Raw genomic sequence first — 19,678 nt, forward strand, 5'->3', positions numbered from 1 at the left:
GGTGCCCCGCTCCGGTGTCCCGGCAGCAGCGGGGGCTGCCGGCGCCGGGCATGCCGCGGTAGCCGATGCTGGCCCTGCTGCTGTCGCTGCACACGCTGGGCCGGTCGCTGGCCATGGCGAGCGCGGAGCTGCTGGCGGTGCCCGGGGCTGCGGGCCGGGCCGGCGGCGGAGGCGGCGGGGTCTCGCCCGGGGTGGGCGCGGAGGCGCGGGAGGCGCTGGAGCGGGTCCTGCCCGTGCTCCGCAGGGCCCTCGGCCACGCCGTGAGGGCGGACACGGCCCCGGCGCTGCGGGCCGCGCTCTCCGAGGTGTTCCGGCTGGTGGAGGAGGCCTGGGGGATGCCCGCCGTGGGCAGGGACGTGGCCAAGGTGCTGTGCGATGTGATCCGCCTCGAGGGCGGCCTGGACCTGCTGCTCAGCCTGCTCTACACCGCCGAGCTGGAGACCAAGTGCCAGGCGGGGAAACTGCTGGAGCAGATCCTGGTGGCGGAGAACAGGTGAGTGTGCAAAGAGCCCCTCAGCCTCGCCCTGCTGGGCACAGCCCCCAGAACGGGCTGGGTGCAAAGGGACCCCCTCATCTCAACCCCCTGCCATGGGCAGGGACACCTTGCACAGACCAGGTTCCTTCAAATCAATCCAACCTGGCCTTGACCTACCTTCACCCATCCCCACACCCCCAGATTTCCCTGATGTGGGTGCTCCCAGTTGCACAAACCCCCTTGGATCCCCACCACGTCCCCCCACAGTTTGTGCACAGGGTCCCTGACTCATGTCCAGGCAATGACCATGGGCTGCTCCCTGTCCCCACAGTCTGAGGGAGGAGGAGCAGCCCCAGCCCAGGGGTGCTGGTCAGGACTGGGGTGTCCTCCTGAGCCCCCTCAGCCTCAGGCTGAGCTGAGTCAGTTTGGCTGGCTCACAGCATCTGGCCCAAAGCACAAGGTGTGACTCTCCTTTAGCCATAACTGCAGCACAAGGAGGACAAAGCCACTCCCCAGAGCCTCCCTGCTGCTGACCAGGGCTGGGGGGAAGCCATAAGGAGGGGCCAGCAGCCCCCAGCCCCACGTTCAGGTGTGTGTGCTGCTGCCCAGGACAGGTGAGAGGTGCTGGGATGTCTCTGTCAGAGCATGGGCACGGTGTGTGTGTGTGTGTGTGTGTGTGTGTGTGTGTGTGTGTGTGTGTGTGTGTACAAAGGTGCATGTGCGCACCTGACGCATCCCAATCACAGCACCCACACACAGCTCACCCTTCCAGCACCCCAAATGCACTCTGACAGCTCTGCTCTCCCTCAGAGCACCCCAGCCCAGCCAGGGCTCTGGAAAGGATGTGGAGGGAGCCTGGCCAAAGGTTGCTCTGGTTTCCTGGGGGATGTCTCTTGCTGGAAGGCTGTGGACTCACAGCCTGGGCCTCACTTCATGCTCTGGCAGGCAAAAATAAGCAGCAGCTAAATCAGGAAAGCCCATTAGGGTGGAATTTAATCCCAGGAAGCATCACTGGCATGGTCTGCATTCAGCACTCAGCTCCTTAGCAAGAGAAAGCATTTGCTGGAGTTGTTGTTTCTGCTCCAGGAGCAGTTCATGCTCTTGGAGCAGCCGTGACATTCCAGCCCCTCGCTGCCCACAGCTCCTGAGCCATGGCAGGGAGGTGTGGGGCTCCCCTTTGGGCCCAGCCTCCCTCTTGCAGAGCTCTCCCAGCCCGTGCCCAGCAGCAGAGGTGTTGAGCTGGGACCTAGACAGGTCCTGGCAGCATCTGCGGCTGCAGGGAGTCAGGGACCTGTGTTTGTCATCCAGCTCCATGGCTGAGTCCGGGCTCACAGCCAGACCCAGGCTGAGGGTTTATTTTTTTTATTTCTTTTTTTTTCCCAGGGCTGTCCACAACATTTCCTGTCAAACCCACCCCAAGGTCAGTGAGAGCCCTGTGGGTCACAGGCTTCCCAGAAATGCTCGTCCTGCCTGCCAGCACAGAGGCTGGAGTGCCATCACCCCACTGTGAGCATGGCACTGCCCTCCTGAGCAGCAGAGCTGGGGCACCAGGGCCAGTGCTGCCTCCCTAACAGAGCAGCTCCAGCACAGAGCCACCAAAGGGCACTGCTGAGGCAGGAATGGAGCTGCCACTCACCCCAGGAAACTCATGGGAGCGCAGCCAAGAGCTCATCTCAGAGGGTGGGCAGGCCCTGGCACAGGGTGCCCAGAGAAGCTGTGGCTGCTCCATATCTGGAAGTGTCCAAGGCCAGGCTGGACAGGGCTTGGAGCAACCTGGTCTGGTGGAAGGTGTCCCTGCCCATGGCAGGGGGTGGAAATGATGAGTTTTCCAATCCTTTCCAACCCAAATCATCCTATGACCCTGATTTTCTCCTTCCTCACTGCATTTTCAAGGCACAGCCCCATTCAGGTGTCATTTTAAGCACAGGCCTCCCAAGACCAGCCATGGCCAAGCAGCAGCTGGTGGCCCTTGGCCACCTACCCCAGGCTCTTGCTGTTCTCTTCCAGAGGAGTGCAGAGTGAGGAAATAAAGAGCTTTCCTCAGCTGCTATCCCAGGACAGACAGACCCCTGTGTCCCACCTGTGAACAGGGCTGCCTGGCTGCTCATCCACGTGTGGAAGCCCTGTCCTGTCAGCAGTGCTTAGGGGACAAACAAGTTCCACTCCCAAACACAAAACAGCTCCACACCACAGCAATGCTGGCCCAGCAGATCCATTTCCAGCCTGGCAGTAACCCACCCTGCCTGTTAATTGCTATGAAGATCCTACCTCGAGCATGAGAGCATCCAGTGAGGGTAGGTGGGATGTGCACGCCGTCACAAATTCTTCCATCAGACCCACACAGATTCCTCCAACACCAGCCTGCTGCACCTTGCTGCATTGCATATCTGGCAATGGGATAAATTCCTGTCCTAGGATAAATGTCACCAAGGCACGGGCCTCACAAGCCACTGCTGTCACCCCTTGCACATCCACCTGCCCCTCTCCCCATCTCCTCCCCACAGGGACCGCATCGCTCGCATCGGTCTGGGCGTGATCCTGAACTTAGCCAAGGAGAGGGACATCCCCCAGCTGGCCCAGAGCCTCTCTGGCATCCTGGAGCACATGTTCAAGCACACAGAGGAGACCTGCTTCCAGCTCATCTCCGACGGAGGCCTGGACACCATCCTGTACTGGTGCCGCTGGACGGACCCCGCCGTGCTGCGCCACTGCGCCATGGCCTTGGCCAACTGTGCCATGTACGGGGGCCAGGCCAACCAGCGCCTCATGATCGAGAAGAAGGCAGCAGAGTGGCTCTTCCCCCTGGCCTTCTCCAAAGACGACGAGCTGATCCGGCTGCACGCCTGCCTGGCCATCACGGTGCTGGCCACCAACAAGGAGATCGAGAAGGAGGTGGAGCGCTCGGGGACGCTGGCGCTGGTGGAGCCCTTCATCGCCTCGCTGGACCCCGAGCAGTTCGCCTGCCGGATGCTGGGCAGCAGTGACAACACCCAGGGGAGGACAGCGCAGGACCTGCAGCGCCTGGTGCCCCTGCTGGACAGCTCCAGGCTGGAGGCTCAGTGCATCGCCGCCTTCTACCTGTGCACCGAGGCTGCCATCAAAGCCAGGCAGAAGAAAACACAGGTAAAGGGTAGGTTGGCCTGGAGGAGGGTGATGACAAAGGGAAGGGGTGGCACAGCTGCATTTTGGTGTCTTTTGGTCCTTACCCAGATCAGCACAGCTTGTTGGGATGTGTGGCAGTCATATTTTCTGGAAAAATCCCTTTGCCCAGGATTCTTCTCCTGAGAAGCCTCAGAGAAAAAGGAAAACAATATTTATCTCATTTGCTTCTCCTGTGTTTTACTGCTTTGGAATGTGGTTGGAGATTATTTATCCAACAGTTGATTGTTTCATTGGTTTCATGTGAATTGTTTTGACTTATTGGCCAATTACCATCAAGCTGTGTCGGGGCTCTGGAAAGAGTCACGAGTCTTCATTAGTATCTTTTAGCCTTCTGTAAGTATCTTTTCTGTATTCTTTAGTATAGTTTTAGTTTAGTATTCTTTAATATAATATATATCATAAAATAATAAATTAACCTTCTGAGAATATGGAGTCAGATTTATCATTCCTTCCTTCATCTGGAACAATAGGGAAGAGGATGAGGGGAGGCAAATTGACATGTCGCAGACATCTTTTATGAAAAATCCTTTCTTTAGGATTTTTCCTCCTGAGAAGCCGAGAGGCCTCAGAAACAAAATATAAACATTGATTATCTCCTGCTGTGGAATGCAACAAGTAGATCTTTGATTGGCCCATGTTGGTTGTTTCCAATTAATGGCCAATTACAGTGAGCTGGCTTGGACACAGAGTCCAACCCACAAGCCTTTGTTATCATTCCTTCTTTTTCTATTCTTAGCTAGCCTTCTGATAAAATAATTTCTTCTATTCTTTTAATATAGTTTTAATGTAATATATATCATAAAATAAATAAATCAAGCCTTCTGAAACACGGAGTCAGATCCTCATCTCTTCCCTCAGCCTGAGACCCCTGTGAACACAGTCACAGTGACATCTCCTCCCTTTGTGTCCCCAGATTTTCAGTGAGATTGGGGCCACGCAGAGCCTGAAGAGGATTGTGTGCTACTCCACCAGCAGCACCACCTCCTCCCTGGCCAAAAAGGTGCTGCGCCTGATAGGGGAGGAGGTTCCTCGGCGCATCCTGCCCACGGTTCCCAACTGGAAATCCTGCGAGGTGCAGACGTGGCTGCAGCAGATTGGATTCAACAAATACTGCCAGAGATTCCTGGTAGGGCTCCGTGCTGGGGGAGGGACACATGGGGAGGGACATCTCTGCCCCATCTCGCAGCAGAGGTGCAAGCGTCTCACCCAGCTTTTCCTGGGACCTCTCCAGCCTGGATTTCTCTTGGCAGGATCACCAGGTGGATGGGGACATTCTCTTGAGGCTGACAGAGGAGGAGCTGCAGCAGGATTTGGGGATGGACTCCAGCATCACTCGGAAAAGGTAGGGCCACCACCAGGGCCATCATCACCACAGTGGCAGAGCAGGGACAAGGTCTCTGCCTTTCCCTCCTTGCAAAAACAGGAACGGAGATCCTCCAATTGCAAAACCTGGACTGCCAGGGCTTTTCCACTGCACTTTTTGCAGTCACAGAGAGATTTCTGTAATGCATGGCAGAGGTGTGGGTGGGGGAAAGACCACCTATGGCGCAGGGCAGGTGGGATCCTGCAAGTTACCCAGAAAAATGGGAACTGACCCTTAGCTGAGCTGCTCACACCCCGTTGTCCTGAGGACCAGCACTCCCATGCAGCTGTTCCTCTGTTTCCTGTTCCTCATCCTTCACCCCAGTGTGGAGCTGCACTCCCTCCTGAGCAGGCAAAATGTTGGAATCCAAAATGCAGGGAACTCTCAGAACTTTGGGCCTGTAAGCCACAGCTTAGAATTAAACACAGGATTTGATTTGAGACCTTGGAAAAAGCTTCCAAACTTAAATGCTAGAACTAAGAATGTGGATTTATAGTTTAAAGTAGAGACACATTAAGAAGAGGAAAGTTTAGAGTTTCAGAGTTTAAGATACAGAAAAATAAAAGTAGTTACAAAGGTAAACAAGAAGTTTAGAGTGCAGTACTATAGGTTTGTGTGTTAACATAGTTGGTTAAGAAAACTTACATTGTAGCATGAGTCCATAAGACAAAATAGATTAAGTTAAGGATAAAGGATTAAGTTAAAAGCATAAATATCCTTATTAGCAGTGTTTTATTGGTCAATAAATCCTTAAAAAGTCTTGCAACGGCAAGTCTTGCGACCTTCTGAACCGTGCGGTGAGATGTGAGCCGAACTCACCCTTCCTGCCTATGCAGAAGATAAGAAAAACAAACCACATCCCCTAAAACAACTCAGAGGTCCCATCTCTAACTCAATCTAAATTCCTTAAAAAATCCCATAGTGGTACCATGTGTCTCTAAGTGCTGCTCTGTGATGGTGTTCACAGGGGTCTGAGGATGAGGGAAGAGACGAGAATGTTGACTCTGTGTTTCAGAAGGCTTGATTTATTATTTTATGATATATATTATTTAAAAGCTATACTAAAAGAATAGAAGAAAGGATTTCATCAGAAGGCTAGCTAAGAATAGAAAAAGAATGACAAGAAAGGCTTGTGACTGACTGAGACAGTCCAGACAGCTGGACTGTTGTCACAGACATGTTTTATGAAAAATCCTTTCCTTAGAATTTTAACTCCTGAGAAGCTGAGAGGCCTCAGGAACAAAATGTAAACAATGGTTATCTGCTGCTGTGGAATGCAACAGGTGCAGCTGTGATTGGTCTCATGTGCTTGTTTGTAATTAATGGCCAATCACAGTCAGCTGGCTCAGACTCTCTGTCTGAGCCACAAGCTTTGTTATCATTCTTTCTATTGTATTCTTAGCTTATCTAGCCTTCTGATGAAACCTTTTCTTCTATTCTTTTAGTATTGTTTTAATGTAATATATATCATAAAATAATAAATCAAGCCTTCTGAAACATGGAGTCAACATTCTCGTCTCTTCCCTCATCCAAAAACCCCCGTGAACACCATCACAGACTGTGATTGGCCATTAATTAGAAACAACCACATGAGACCAATCACGGATCCACCTGTTGCATTCCGCAGCAGCAGACAATCATTGTTCACATTTTTTCCTGAGGCCTCTCAGCTTCTCAGGAGAAAAAATCCTAAGGAAAGGGATTTTTCAGACAATATCATGGCTACACTGCTCCTCTTGTCCCCCCAACCAGGTTCTTCCGGGAGCTGACGGAGCTCAAGACCTTCGCCAACTACTCCACCTGCGACCGCAGCAACCTGGCCGACTGGCTGGGGGGCATCGAGCCCAAGTTCCGGCAGTACACCTACAACCTGCTCACCTGCGGCATCGACCGCAACTTCCTGCACCGCGTGACGGAGCAGCAGCTGCAGGAGGACTGCCACATCCACACCGGCTTCCACCGCGTCCGCATCCTCACCGCGGCCAGGGGTGCGCCCGCCCGCCAGGGAACGGGGGCAGGGGGTGTTTGGTTTGGGATGGGCTGCTGTTGGGAGTTGCGTTGTGATTTTAGGGTTTACTTCAGAAATTTGTTTCTTGTTGTGATGATTCTCTGCTAGGTGTGTCGGTCGCTTCTTTGTCTTGCTCCTTGGTGAGTATTGTCTGCCAAACTTGGCGTTCTAGAAGGGTGTTGAGTTACTGGGCAGATTTAAAAGATGCCTCTTGCCCCTGGGGGGACATTGGGCCATTCAGGTGTCTTTTGTCGCTTGAGACCTCCTCCCATGTACCTGGTTGGTGGCTCCCTACCCCTTCCCTGCCCCTCTCCCTGGGGTTAAAAGGAACAGCAACCACACGGTTCAGGGAGTTCTGTTGGAGCTGGTGCCGGATTCAGAGGCCTGTGGGCCAGAATAAAGCTCTGGATCCAAGCCCTCCATCAGAACTGACTCCTTTCCTTCACCATCACCTTAAAGCTTCTCCACCAGAGGGAAACCTGAGGGTAGAGGGAATCCTTTGAATCTGCCAATTGCTCGATGCCCTACTGGAATTCCAGGATGACAGACAGTGCTGGGAGAGGTCAGGGAGGGGGAAGGAGAGGCGACTGACACACCTGGGAGGGAATCTTCAGGGGAGGGACCAGGTTTCTGAAGCAAACCCTGAAATCCCAACTCAACAAGCTGCTGGTTTGTGACTCCTGGTGGTTGTTTTGTGCTGTCCAGAGACGCTGCACTCGCCCATCACGCTGCAAACCGCGTCCAACGGGACCGACGTGTTCATCAGCTACCGCAGGAGCACCGGCTCCCAGCTGGCCAGGTGAGCCCTGAGGGAAGGTGGGTGGTCACCTGTGGGAAAAGCGGGGAATGGGGAGGAGGGAGAGGCTGCCAAAAGCTGCAGAGGAAATGGGGACAGCACATGCACAGTGGACAGGCTAATTCCCAGTCCTGTCGCCGCTGCTTCGTGGCCACAGCTCTCTTCACAGAGAGCAGCAGGCACAACCTCCCCAGGATTCCTCCTGGGGAAAGTCTGCGAGAAAGCTCAGACAAAGAAGAAAATTCTTATCTCTACTCGCTGCTCCTGTTGTTTAGCACATGTGGAATGTGTCATAGAGATTGTTTACCAAAAGGGATTTGTTAATTAGACTCTGGTGCTGGTTGTTTTGATTGATTGATTGATTGATTGATTGACCAATTATGCCAAAGCTGTGTCATGACTGTCTGTAAGGGGTCATGGGTTTTCTTTAATATATAGTATAATATTAGTGTAGTATGTAGTATAATATAGTATAACTTAATAGAGCAATTCTTCAGCCTTCTCAAAGCACTGGAGTCAATGCACATTATTCCCTGGCCTTGCTACAATACCACTTTGACACTGAGCGACCCTTTCCTCATGCTCCTAGAGCTGTAGGGGATCACAGCAGGGTATCAATGTCAGCTCCTTGTGTTCTCTGCACGTGCCCAGACAGCTGGGCTGGAGCTGGCACCTCATTCCCTGCTCCTCTGTCTCACTGTGTCTCAGCCAACGTGGTGAGACAGCAAATGAAACCTCTCCTCATGGTGCTGTCCCCTCTTGCCACCAGCCTGCTGAAGGTCCACCTGCAGCTCCACGGCTTCAGCGTGTTCATTGATGTGGAGAAGCTGGAGGCAGGGAAGTTTGAAGACAAGCTGATCCAGAGTGTCCTGAGTGCCCGGAATTTTGTGCTGGTGCTCTCACCAAACGCGCTGGATAAATGCATGGAGGACCCCGAGTGCAAGGACTGGGTACACAAGGTAAGAGATGCCACCAGGTGGGACCTCTGGTGGGAGAGAGTTGGTGAGGGGCTGATAGAGGCCATGAGCACCTGCCTGTTCTGTTCCTGCAGGAGATTGTGACAGCCCTGAACTCTGGGAAGAACATTGTACCTGTTACAGACCATTTTGAGTGGCCAGACCCAGAAACGCTCCCCAAGGACATGAGGGCTGTCCTGAAATTCAATGGTATCATGTAAGTAAAAGCCACCTGTGCCATGGGGCTCCTTGACGCCTGGGGAGAACAGCTTGCATAAGGAGCAGCAAAGAGCCCAAGGACATGGGGACAAACAGATGAGGGTGGCAGAACAGGTCCAAGGGACACTGAGTCACTCCAGGTGCTCCAGAGCTGGCAGGGAGCAAAGGTTCCCACCACATCCCTGCTGCTGCTGTGCTGGAGCTCCTCTGGGTGACACAGGGACACTGCTGGGAGGACACACTGCCACACTGATGCTGGCAGTTTTACAGCCCACCTGGGTTACTTTCCCCGCCTGCTTCCCCTTTGTGCAACCTGGCAGCACCCATGGGGAGAAGGGAGCTCCTGGAGAGCTGGGGTGGAGGAAAGGGGTCTCTGGCGGGCCCAAATGAACTGAGCTACCTTGTGGCACCCCACACACAGCAGAAAAAGTAAACATCACATTTTTCCCCTCGATTCAGGTGGTCCCACGAGTACCAGGAGGCCACGATTGACAAAATCATCCGCTTCCTCCAGGGCTGCTCCTCGCGGGACTCCTCGGCTGGCTCGGAGAACGGGCTGGACTGCCTGCACTCCCTGGGGCAGAGCTAGAACCAGCACAGCAGCCTCACAGACTCACAGGCGGCCCCTTTTTTTTGTGTGGGGGTCCAAATTTATCCCTCCTGACTTTTTTCCTATCTTTGAGAGAAATCCTGTGGCTCTTACTCCCTCCCAATACAAGCCCGCGGCCCCAGCGCTCGCTCCCCCAGTGCCTGGGGAGCCAAGCAAAGCTGGACTCTGGGATGGATTATGTGTCTTCCACGTCCTCCTGTGGGTGGTGAGGGTGACTGGCACCATCCAGACACGCACAGGCAGCTGCAGCTTCCCCCAGAAACACATCCAAAGAGGGAGAATCTTTGGAGGACTGAAAATTGGAGAAGTGTTGAGAATCCGTCGTAAGAGGACACAAGGGAGAGAAGAGCAATTGAGAGGAAGGTGAGGCTCTGCCGTGTGCCCCAGGAGTATCCTTGTGGTCAGAAACTGAGAGCAGGAAAGGGCAAATAAAAATTAAGCCCTAACAAAATCTTTGTGTTTGGGAAAGATAACCCACAGGGGCCTCCTGAAGTGCTTTATCTTTCCCAGCAATGTCCCTTTATCACAAGAGCTCCTTCCCTCCTCAAAGGACTTCCACCTCCCAGTGCTGCAAAACCACTTTGTGCTCTTACCTCTGGCAGTGGGAATTTGGGGTTAGACCACGTGAAGCTTCTGCAGGATCCCTGCAAAAAGTGCTTTTCAAATACCCTCCTTGCCTCCGTCTGAAGTTTCAGCTTCACCACTTTATCAGGTCTGTATTTCCAGGGCACAGGAGGCTGGATTGTGACCCTGGAACACTTGAAATCCATGCAGGGAAGATGCTAATTGCTGTGCTTGTGGAGATATTTCACACTGTGGCTGTATTTTATCCTGCTCCTGTGGTCTGTGCCTTCAGCAGGAGCTGGTGAATCTCTCTGCTGAGCCCCACAGCCCTGCCTGAGCTCCCTGGGGCTGTCCCTGCTCACTGCTGGATGCAATTCCAAGCAGCACTTGCTTCTTCCTATCAACCTCTTCTCAACACCCACCTGGGCTTTTTGCAGCTCCTCACCTTAAAATATCCAGGAAAAGTGGAGTTTTTGTAAAGGGCTGGCAAACCATGCTCCAGGACCATCAGTGTCTGGTGAGGAACCATGGGCATCCTGACACAAATCCCTGCATTCCACACTCCAGGCTGCTGAATCACCTTGAAAAACAAATAGGCTCCTCTTCCTATCCTTGCTCAAGAAGAACTCAACTTTTTCAGGAGGTAACAAGGAGTCTCAGCCAGCTTGTCCTCCTCCTTGCTCTCCCTACAGCTCTGCTTTAACTGTCAGGAACACAAACACCTTATTTTGGCTTGGATCCACAAACATATCAGGGGCAGAAAAAAAAAATAAAGAAGTTAATTCTGGTGCTTTATGGATAGCTCTTATCAGCTCCCAGTTAATGGCATCTTTGCTCTCCAGTGAAAGGTTAATAGCCATATTTGCCCAGCATTCATCAGAATTAGAATCCATTAATCTAATCTCCAGAATAAATAACAAGAAGGCAGCAGATGAGCCCAAAGGTGAATCTGCCCAAGGATAAAAGCCTCTTGTGAGCTGCTTCAGGGAAAAGCCTTCAGAAACTGAATGTCAGGGCCTCCATGGCCACTGAAGGAGCCCCACACAAACAGTTCTAAGGATTTTCCTCCCTGCAATAATCTGGTGAGTGATTGTGTCTTGTTTCCCAGGAGCTCTGTAGCAATCAGCCCCCTCACCCAGCACTCAGTGGGGAGATTTACTCACTCTCCACAGCACAGGTGTCTCACCTGACACGAGATCCCATCTCCTGCTCCAGCTGCCTGGACTGTGACTCCTCCTGCTTCCCCATCATTATCTTCACCTTAATGAACTTGCCCTCCTTCTGGCAAAGCATCCCAAACCCAGCCCCTTCCAGCTGGAGCAGACCCAAGGAAATGAATTCCTCTGCCCTCACCCTCCCTCATCCCTTTGCTCTGCCACGTTAAAAGTGTCTGGAGTTATTCAATCAGACATTATTAATAAATCTGGTTTTTACTTTAAATCCCTTCCTCTTTGTCTGTATCACGTGCTTCTCTCCCTGCAGGCTTTTCACACTTGCCACCACTAAGCAGAACTGACATTCCCAAGCAGGATTCCTGCAGGAACCCCTCACTTCCCACTCACCTTTGCATGGACTGATGCCCTGCACCCCCAGGGACTCTGCCTGCTCTCACCAGCCACGGCTCCACTGTTGCAACTCTTGGAGGGTGGCCTAGAAAAACTCTGGTTTAATTTTTTTAATTAGGCATAATTGCTGCCATTGAACGTGTCCCCCTGCAGAGCCAGGTCTCACCTCCCTGCACAACTCTGAGCAGCTGAATTGGCACCCAGGGGGTGGAGAGGGCTTCACTTCACAATCAGCTCAGCCACAAACATCTACTGCAACGTTCACAGCATGCCCTGTTCCCCAGGGAGGCCAATTCCAGGCTGAGCCCAGCAGTCTGACCTGTAACTCCAACCTGCCCGGGCAGAACTGCTTGGGCCAGGTGGCAAAACACCAAGTTCTTCAAGCCTCCCTGCTTCCCTGCTCCCCAGTTCTGCTTCTACCACAAACTCCCAATGCACAGGCAAAAAGCTGGGTTAAAGCATTTCACATTTTCTGCACACTGAAGGACAGGTTTCAGACAAAGCTCTCCTGCAAGCTTTACTCTGGTGGTCAGGAAAAGCAAGTTTTGGCTGATGGCGAGTCCCAAACCTGCATTTTCCCTTACTTTCCACTTTCACACACTCATTCTCCACAAGACAGATAAATTCCTGCTGCTCCTTCTTTACTGCAGTCTTCAATAAAGGACTGAGAGGTAAAATAATGGAGACAAACCTCCAACGAGTCAAGGACAAACGATACCAACAGCTGCACAAGATATCCAGAGTTTTATGAACCATAAAAGAGCATGGAGGTTTTATTCAATCTGAAGTAACAGTAAAGTCATTACTGCATGTACCTGAACAGCATGTGCAGTGCAGTGTACACAGAACTGGTTTATGGCACGTTGAAGACAAAAAAAAGGATTGCAGCAACACAGGTAATGCTTTGGAAAGAACAATTTAAGTACCATGAACATGGAGTTTGCTTGCTGGCATCAACAGATCCCAGGACAAGCAGCACTGAGGTCATTAACACAAGATTATGCCACATAAAACAAAAAAGATTAATCTTAAAGACACTAGTCCTGTCCCCATCTTGCTGAGGAAGGGCTCTGGATCAGCACAGCAGGGATTTCACATGATTGGGGCTCAGATCTGCAGTGTAAGGGGGGAACAATTCTGACAATTTTCTCCTTCATAGCTTTTGGCTATGTCAATTTTTATGTCAATTAAGGCACCTAGAGGAGCTGCTCCAAGGATCCTCGTGGGTCCCTCCCAACCCAGGATTTATTCTACTGGCCCTGCAGTATTCTCAGATGATCTGTTACTTCTCAAAACCACCTCTGAGATCCCTCTGAGATCCTGGGCTGAGCTGCAGACAAGGCAGGACATGCCACTGGCACTCCTACCAACACTTCATGGATTAGATCCTGTTCTTAGGACACCTCTGACTTGCACAACTAAAGCTGGCTCAGTCAGTAAGGACAGCAATAGCACTCCTGTGCTAAACCACCCCTCTCCATAAGGAGTTTTGTGGTCTGGCATGTCACATTTGTTGGGTTTTTACTGGCAATGTGATGATTTGGGGCACAGGACACTGTTGGGTGCTTCTGGTTCAGCCTGTGCCTCACCCACACCAACAGCTCATCCCTGCACACTGGAATACCCTGAGGGGAAAATGCTCAGCAATTACAGCAGAACTCAGTCGTCTCTCCCCACTAAAAGCAGGGCAGAGCCTTCTGGCCCCACCAACCCCAAACCACAAAGCAGCTTTGCAATAGGCCCTCAACAGCTTGATTGGCTCTGGGGTCTCTTGGGTTTTCTCTGACAGATGAGCGAACACAACACTGAGGAGCCATTCACAGCTCCAAATCAAGTTCCTCCTGTGATTTCCAATTATTTGGCATTTAAAAGTCAGTAAGGACAGCAGAGTGTCCCTCCCACACTGATCAGTCCTTTGAGGGAAGAATGAAGTGCAGTGTTCAGGTGGACACTGCCGTGCTGGCCAATTCCTTGGCGTTGAATTCAGTCTTTTGTGGGGGTCAGGGAAGCCTCTTGGAAGTGGTTGTAGTCGTGTTTTGAATCCCAGATTTGTATCCACCTAGAAAAGAATGAATAGTTTCAGCTTCCAAAGTCAAATGAGGATGTTGCTGAACGGAGTGAATCTTAAAAGTTTCAGAGGAACAAAATAATATGACCCTGCCAGGAACTGCTGCACTTCTGCAAATCCAAATACATTCTCTCTCCCAGAACCTACCAGGGGGTTTGTTTTCTATCACAACAAAACTTCTGCTTCAATTACTAAAGAAATTACAGGAAGAGAGACTGCTGAGAGAGCTCCATCTCTTCCGTGAAGAACTTTCAAATTCAGTTCCAGATTTTGGATTCCATTGAGGCTGCAGTGAAGCTTTGAAGCATGTTGAATGTTGGTTTGAAAAACCTCAGGCTGCAGGTTTATCCCTAGGATTCAGATTCCAAAGGAAATGACCTGCACCTCTTTCTACTGGAGACACCCTCTCACAACCAGAACTGAAAATATGCCTTTAAAACTGCCAGCTTCTATCCTAAGAGTAAATAGAGTAAATAGTATTTTCCATATGACATTATATGGCAAAGTTTGGACATCTGAAGTAAATTACCCAAGGATAGCTGCTGGAATAAGGAGGATTATAGCCCCAAAGAGAAATGGGAATCCCCTCATGAAGTGCAAGGTGGCAGGGTAGAGAGAGTTGAACACTCCTGTAGACACAAGTGAACACAGCCCTTCCACGCAGGCAACAGAAGCAAAGAGAGCACCTGGAAAAGAGAGATAAGAGGTTAATGATAAGATAGACATGCGGTTATTGCCTGTAAACAGCTGTAACACAACACCATCAGTGCATTCTGCCAATCTTTCCAAGGGTTTGCACTTGCCATCAGAAAAGTGTGTGAATATCAAGCGTGGTACGGTGGGACAGGACTGGCCTGGCATGTCCAGCCTGTGGCCATGACCACCTCACCAACCTGCAGGATTTGTATCAGGAGATGGCCAGGACATTTTATCAGCTGGATTGTAAATGCTCCAGGCCAGGGCACCTCTTATCACTTGTTAAACATTAAGTACAGCACAAGATTTAGCACCATAAATCTGCCGTACGTGCCATCGCCGTCCCAAAATAAGAAACCTGAGTATTGCAAAATCACCTCTCCATTGCTGCCACCCAGATTCCCTCCTCCCCATCAGCCCCAGAGACATTCCTGTGCTGTGTTTCACAGCAAGTGCAAACCCTCCAAACACAGAACTGGACAAAAGGCAAACATGCTCCTCCTGTGGGCTATCCGTGATCTTTCACCGTGGTCAATGATACAACCCTCCAACAGCACCTGGTTCTCCCCACTGTTACTGATCTACAGAGGAAAGTTATGGTCAGGAGAATAACTCTTTTCTCCTTGTTATATAATCCATTTTAACTCCTGCTCCCTGTAAAAGTTTTGGAAATGAATGTATGGATGAATGAACTACTCCTGCTTTTCTTCCCTTGTTCTCACGTCGGAAATGCAGCGAGTCTAAATCAAAGAACGACAATTATTTGGGGGGAAAAAAAATAAAATTACCCTGGGCCTGAGGATGAATGGAGGGGCACAGGAGTCTGGTTTCAATATTTCAAGAAAAAAGTGTTTCAGGATCTGGCTTAAGCACAGTGGTTGATTCCTTACCTTGTTCTGTCTCACTGACCAGCTTGGAGAGCTTGGATCTGATGACTGGAGTGGCTGCCATGGAAAGGAACAGAATTCCATAACCTGTGAGCAAGACACAGCACATTAGGGAAAGCTCACCTGAAAAATAAAGCCTCCCAAGCCAGCCCCAGAAATCTGCAGCTGCTGGCAGTGTCTCCCTGCTGTGTTTAAACACAGTTCCCCCTCCTGGATCTCATAAGGCACTTTGGTCTGTGTGTGCAGTATAATACAGTTCTAGAAGCCTAATGTTCCAGGAACTACATGGATGCACTTCCAAATTCAGTGTCTGGACAACGCTGCCCTTAGCAAGGCACAGTTTTGTTGGTGCACGAGGCAGAACTCCCTCACCTTCCTGAACTCCCCGTGAAGCACACTACCAGAAACAGGGATTTCAGCCCTCAGCATCACCTGTAAACATCAGTGGCGTTGTGGTAGCAAGAGACATCACCACCAGCCCAGCAATGTTGGAGAGCAAGCCTATCTCTGCCACCCAGGTGTCCTCAAGGCAGAGCTGCAGCAGCCTCAGCCCCGCCAGGCTGCTCAGGTACGCCAGGTAGCTGGCGGCCGAGCCGTACCCGATGAGATCAGAAGCCCAGCACAGAGGGAAGCCCAGCTCGTACAGCACATAGATGTCCTTGGCTCCAAAATGCACCGTGACAATCAGAAAGAAAGCCAGGGAGTACAGAGCCAGCTTCCACCTGGAGCTCGGCTGCTCGGGGGCCGTGTACAGCTTCAACACAGCCTTGTAGTGGCTGAGCGTGAACAGCCTGGCCTCCTTCTTCTGCTTCACCGACTCCCGCAGGAAGAACGCGGCGTAGAGGGTGGCAGCAAGGCTGGCAGCAAAGGCCAGCCAGAAGGGGTTGATGTAGCCCTGGGCCTTGCGCCACTGGCCGCCGCCAATGCTGGCCACCATGCCCGCAGTGCCCAGGCAGGCCTCGAGGATGGCCACGCGGAACGTCCGCGCGCGCCGCTCGCTGGTGTCGGCCACGTAGGAGAAGCAGCCGGCCAGGATCAGGTTGTAGTCGCCCGTGAGGCCGCTCAGGATGCGTCCCAGGAGGAAGAAGGCGACGTGCAGCTCCAGGTACATGACCAGCAGGTAGATGGCTGTCTGCAGGGCCATGCCCGCTGTGGGCAGGATGAGCGCCGGGCGCCGGCCCACGCTGTCGCTCCACGCGCCGAGGAGGGTCACGGAGAAGAGGCTGACGAAGAAACCTCCCAGGTTGATGTAGAGGTTCCAGTGGGACACCAGAGCTTCCACCTCCTGCAGGAGAAACAGGTGGCTGAGGAGATCCAACAGCATCCACTGAGCTCCAAACTCCACCTGGCGCTCCGTGGTTCCATTACGCTCCCCTTCCCCTCAGGGCTCCCTGCTCCCTTTGGGGCTTCACGTTCCCTCCTGACTCTGCTTCCAGGGACTCCCAGCTCCTCTCAAGCTCTCTGTTCCCTTTGAGGCTCCCTGTTCCCCTTGGGGCTCCCTGTTCCCTGGGGCACTTCTCCTCCCCTGCTCCCCTGGGACCCCCCGTTCACCCTGAGCCCCCCGCTCCCTCCGGGGCTCCCCAACCCCACGGACCCGTCTTTCCCCCCGGCACCCCATCCATCCCGTGCCTCCTCTCAGGGCTCTCCCCCTGAGCTCTTCATCCACACCAGGGCTCTCCGGTCCCGCCGTGTCCCCCGGTGTCCCCACCTGCCGCAGAGGGTCGGCGGTAGCGTTGCCGTCCCCGCAGCCGGAGGAGGAGTCGGTGCTGGTGCCGTTGCTGTAGCCGTGCTCGGCCCCCAGCCGGTCCCACAGGTACTGGGTGGCCAGCGGGCCCTGCAGCCCCAGCGACAGCGTGGCCAGGAACAGCAGCGGCTCCACGGCGGGCAGCGACAGGCGGCGCCGGCCCGGGGGCACCGGGGGCTCGGCGGGCGGCGGAGCGGCCATGGCGGCCATGGCGGGGCGGAGGCTCCGCCGGAACGGGACTGACACTGCTCCGCCCGGGATGGCACTGACACGGCTCCGCCGGAACGGGACTGACACTGCTCCGCCCGGGATGGCACTGACACGGCTCCGCCCGGGATGGCACTGACACGGCTCCGCCGGAACCGGACTGACACGGCTCCGCCCGGGATGGCACTGACACGGCTCCGCCGGAACCGGACTGACACGGCTCCGCCCTGAACGGGACTGGCTCGGCTCCGCACGGGACGGGACTGGCTCGGCTCCGCACGGGACGGGACTGGAAAGGCTCCGCCCTGAACGGGACTGGTTTGCGCCTCTTGGGATGGGACTGGCACGGCTCCGCCCGGAACGGGACTGGCTCGGCTCCGCACGGGATGGCACTGACACGGCTCCGCTCAGAACGGGATTGGCACGGCTCTGCCCGGAACGGGACTGGCTCGGCTCCGCCCGGCATGGGACCAACACGGCTTCTCTCAGAACGGTCCAGGCTCCGCTGTGCCTGGAACGGGACCGACTCCGCTCCGCTCAGAGCGGTCCAGGCTCAGCTCTGCCCATAACGGGCTCTGCTCCGCCAGGGATGGCACTGACACGGCTCCGCCCGGAACGGGACCGGCTCGACTCCGCTCAGAACGGTCCAGGCTGAGTTGTGTCCATAACGGGACCGGCTCCGTTCCCTCCGCCGCCGGGACCGCGGGGGTTCCCGAGACCCCTCGGCGCTGGCGCTGCAGCGAGCCCGGCGCTAAAGGTGCAGCTCTCAAGGGATGATGTTCCACAAATCATGTCATTTTCGAGACGAGAAAATCCCTCTCACAGCATCGACTCCACCGTTAACCCAGCACGGCCAAAGCCACGGCTAAACCGCGTCCCCGTGTGCCACATCTTCGCACAGTTAATCCCGGCAGGGATGGGGCTCCACCACTTACCTGGACAGCCTGTGCTAGTGTCCCTCTGGATGAAAAACCTTTTCCTAATATCCAGCCTCAACCCCCTGACATGCTTTCATGCTGCTCCCTCGGGTCCTGTCGCTGGTCACCAGAGAGCACAGAACAGCCCCTGCCCCTCCAACACCCTCAGGAGGAAGCTGCAGGATGCCATGAAGGCTCCCCTCAGTGTTCTGCAGGCTCAACAAACCAGGCAAAACATAAATCAACATTTTAACTGCACTAGGATCAGCAAAATACTGTATTTAGCAATATACGACCACTTCTATTAATTCACAGTGCACTAGAAAATGCTGCACTTTATAAAGAACAAAATATCTTAGAAACTCAGTTAATAAAGAAGGTTTTGGCTGTGCTGTTTGCTTTTCTGTGAGGTTTGGCTGTCTCAAAGAGTGGATCAGGAAGCAAAGACCAAGTTGTCCTTGAAGTTCAAAGCACACAATTCAGAGTATTGATTTAACCTGTTTATATAAAATGGAGCAGTACCAAAATAATGTAAATTAGCCTCGCTCCTCTGACAGCACCAAGCTGCTCATGGGCCACAGGAAAAGCTTGGACAAGATGTAAACCACTCATTTTGCAGTAAAGCACTTCTAGAACTCATTTCTAGCGTCCTTGAAAGTGTTGTGACTCACATGACAGTGGCCACCATCTCTGTGGAGCTGCTGCTTTTAAAGTACAGGCACAATTCTTCAGCTGAGACCCTTCCACATTGGTATTTACACTCCATAAATGAGGCTGCAGCTGGAGGCCAACATTTGTGTTGCAGAGATACAAAAACGAGATGTTCTTTTAGATTTCCATCACAGCCTTAGGGCATAAGAATAAAAAGCAGAAAAACGACCTTGCTGTTGGCTGCTGTCACTGCACCTTGTCGGGCAGTAATTAAACATTCAATGGATGCAAGATGAGGGGGAACAGAATTAATTTGAAAGCTGTTTCTCATTCTTTTTTTTACCGTGGGTGAGATGCTGAAGCTCAGGGTGGGCACCAAGAAACGTGATGCTGTTTGTTGTGAGCAATGTGCCCAAGTCCAGCTTGCAAATCTAGCAGCTGATTTTCCATCATTAGCACATTCTAATGATGGAAAATCTCCCTACATTCTTGGGAGAAAACAAGCCCTGGCAGAAAAGGGGGAAGAGGCAGAAACAGCAGAAGCTTTTTGTGCAGCTGACATCAGATGACCTGGTGGCTTCCCTTTGTCTCTCTCCAGTAAGCTATAAACACTACCGAGCTGATTTATAGCAATCATATGGAAATGTTATCATCATTAGCTGGGAAATGGACCTGGATGATCTAATAAAGCCATCAACACGGCATTAATAAGAAATTACCCTTTGGACTTAATTTATTTATTTTATTTTATTATTATTGTATTATTAATTTTATTAATTTAACCCTTTGG

At 52.5% G+C, this 19,678-nt stretch overlaps 2 protein-coding genes across 2 annotated transcripts; one reads left to right on the plus strand and one right to left on the minus strand.

The window, feature by feature from the left end:
• Nucleotides 1–65: 65 nt before the first annotated feature.
• SARM1 (sterile alpha and TIR motif containing 1) lies at nucleotides 66–11,593 on the plus strand. Its single transcript, XM_063173838.1, has 9 exons — nucleotides 66–493; nucleotides 2,980–3,598; nucleotides 4,551–4,763; nucleotides 4,888–4,979; nucleotides 6,753–6,988; nucleotides 7,714–7,807; nucleotides 8,574–8,763; nucleotides 8,856–8,977; nucleotides 9,439–11,593. The coding sequence occupies exons 1-9, from the start codon at nucleotides 66–68 to the stop codon at nucleotides 9,566–9,568; spliced, it is 2,124 nt and encodes a 707-aa protein (XP_063029908.1). The 3' UTR covers nucleotides 9,569–11,593.
• An 861-nt stretch (nucleotides 11,594–12,454) lies between these two features.
• On the minus strand, nucleotides 12,455–17,323 carry SLC46A1 (solute carrier family 46 member 1). The gene is made up of 5 exons (XM_063173977.1): nucleotides 17,078–17,323; nucleotides 15,802–16,654; nucleotides 15,373–15,456; nucleotides 14,316–14,472; nucleotides 12,455–13,777 (listed from the first exon to the last, which is right to left on the minus strand). The coding sequence occupies exons 1-5, from the start codon at nucleotides 17,321–17,323 to the stop codon at nucleotides 13,702–13,704; spliced, it is 1,416 nt and encodes a 471-aa protein (XP_063030047.1). The 3' UTR covers nucleotides 12,455–13,701.
• Nucleotides 17,324–19,678: the final 2,355 nt, after the last annotated feature.

The sequence above is a fragment of the Melospiza melodia genome, chromosome 21 (genome assembly GCF_035770615.1).
Source record: "Melospiza melodia melodia isolate bMelMel2 chromosome 21, bMelMel2.pri, whole genome shotgun sequence".
Classification (NCBI taxonomy): Eukaryota; Metazoa; Chordata; class Aves; order Passeriformes; family Passerellidae; genus Melospiza; species Melospiza melodia.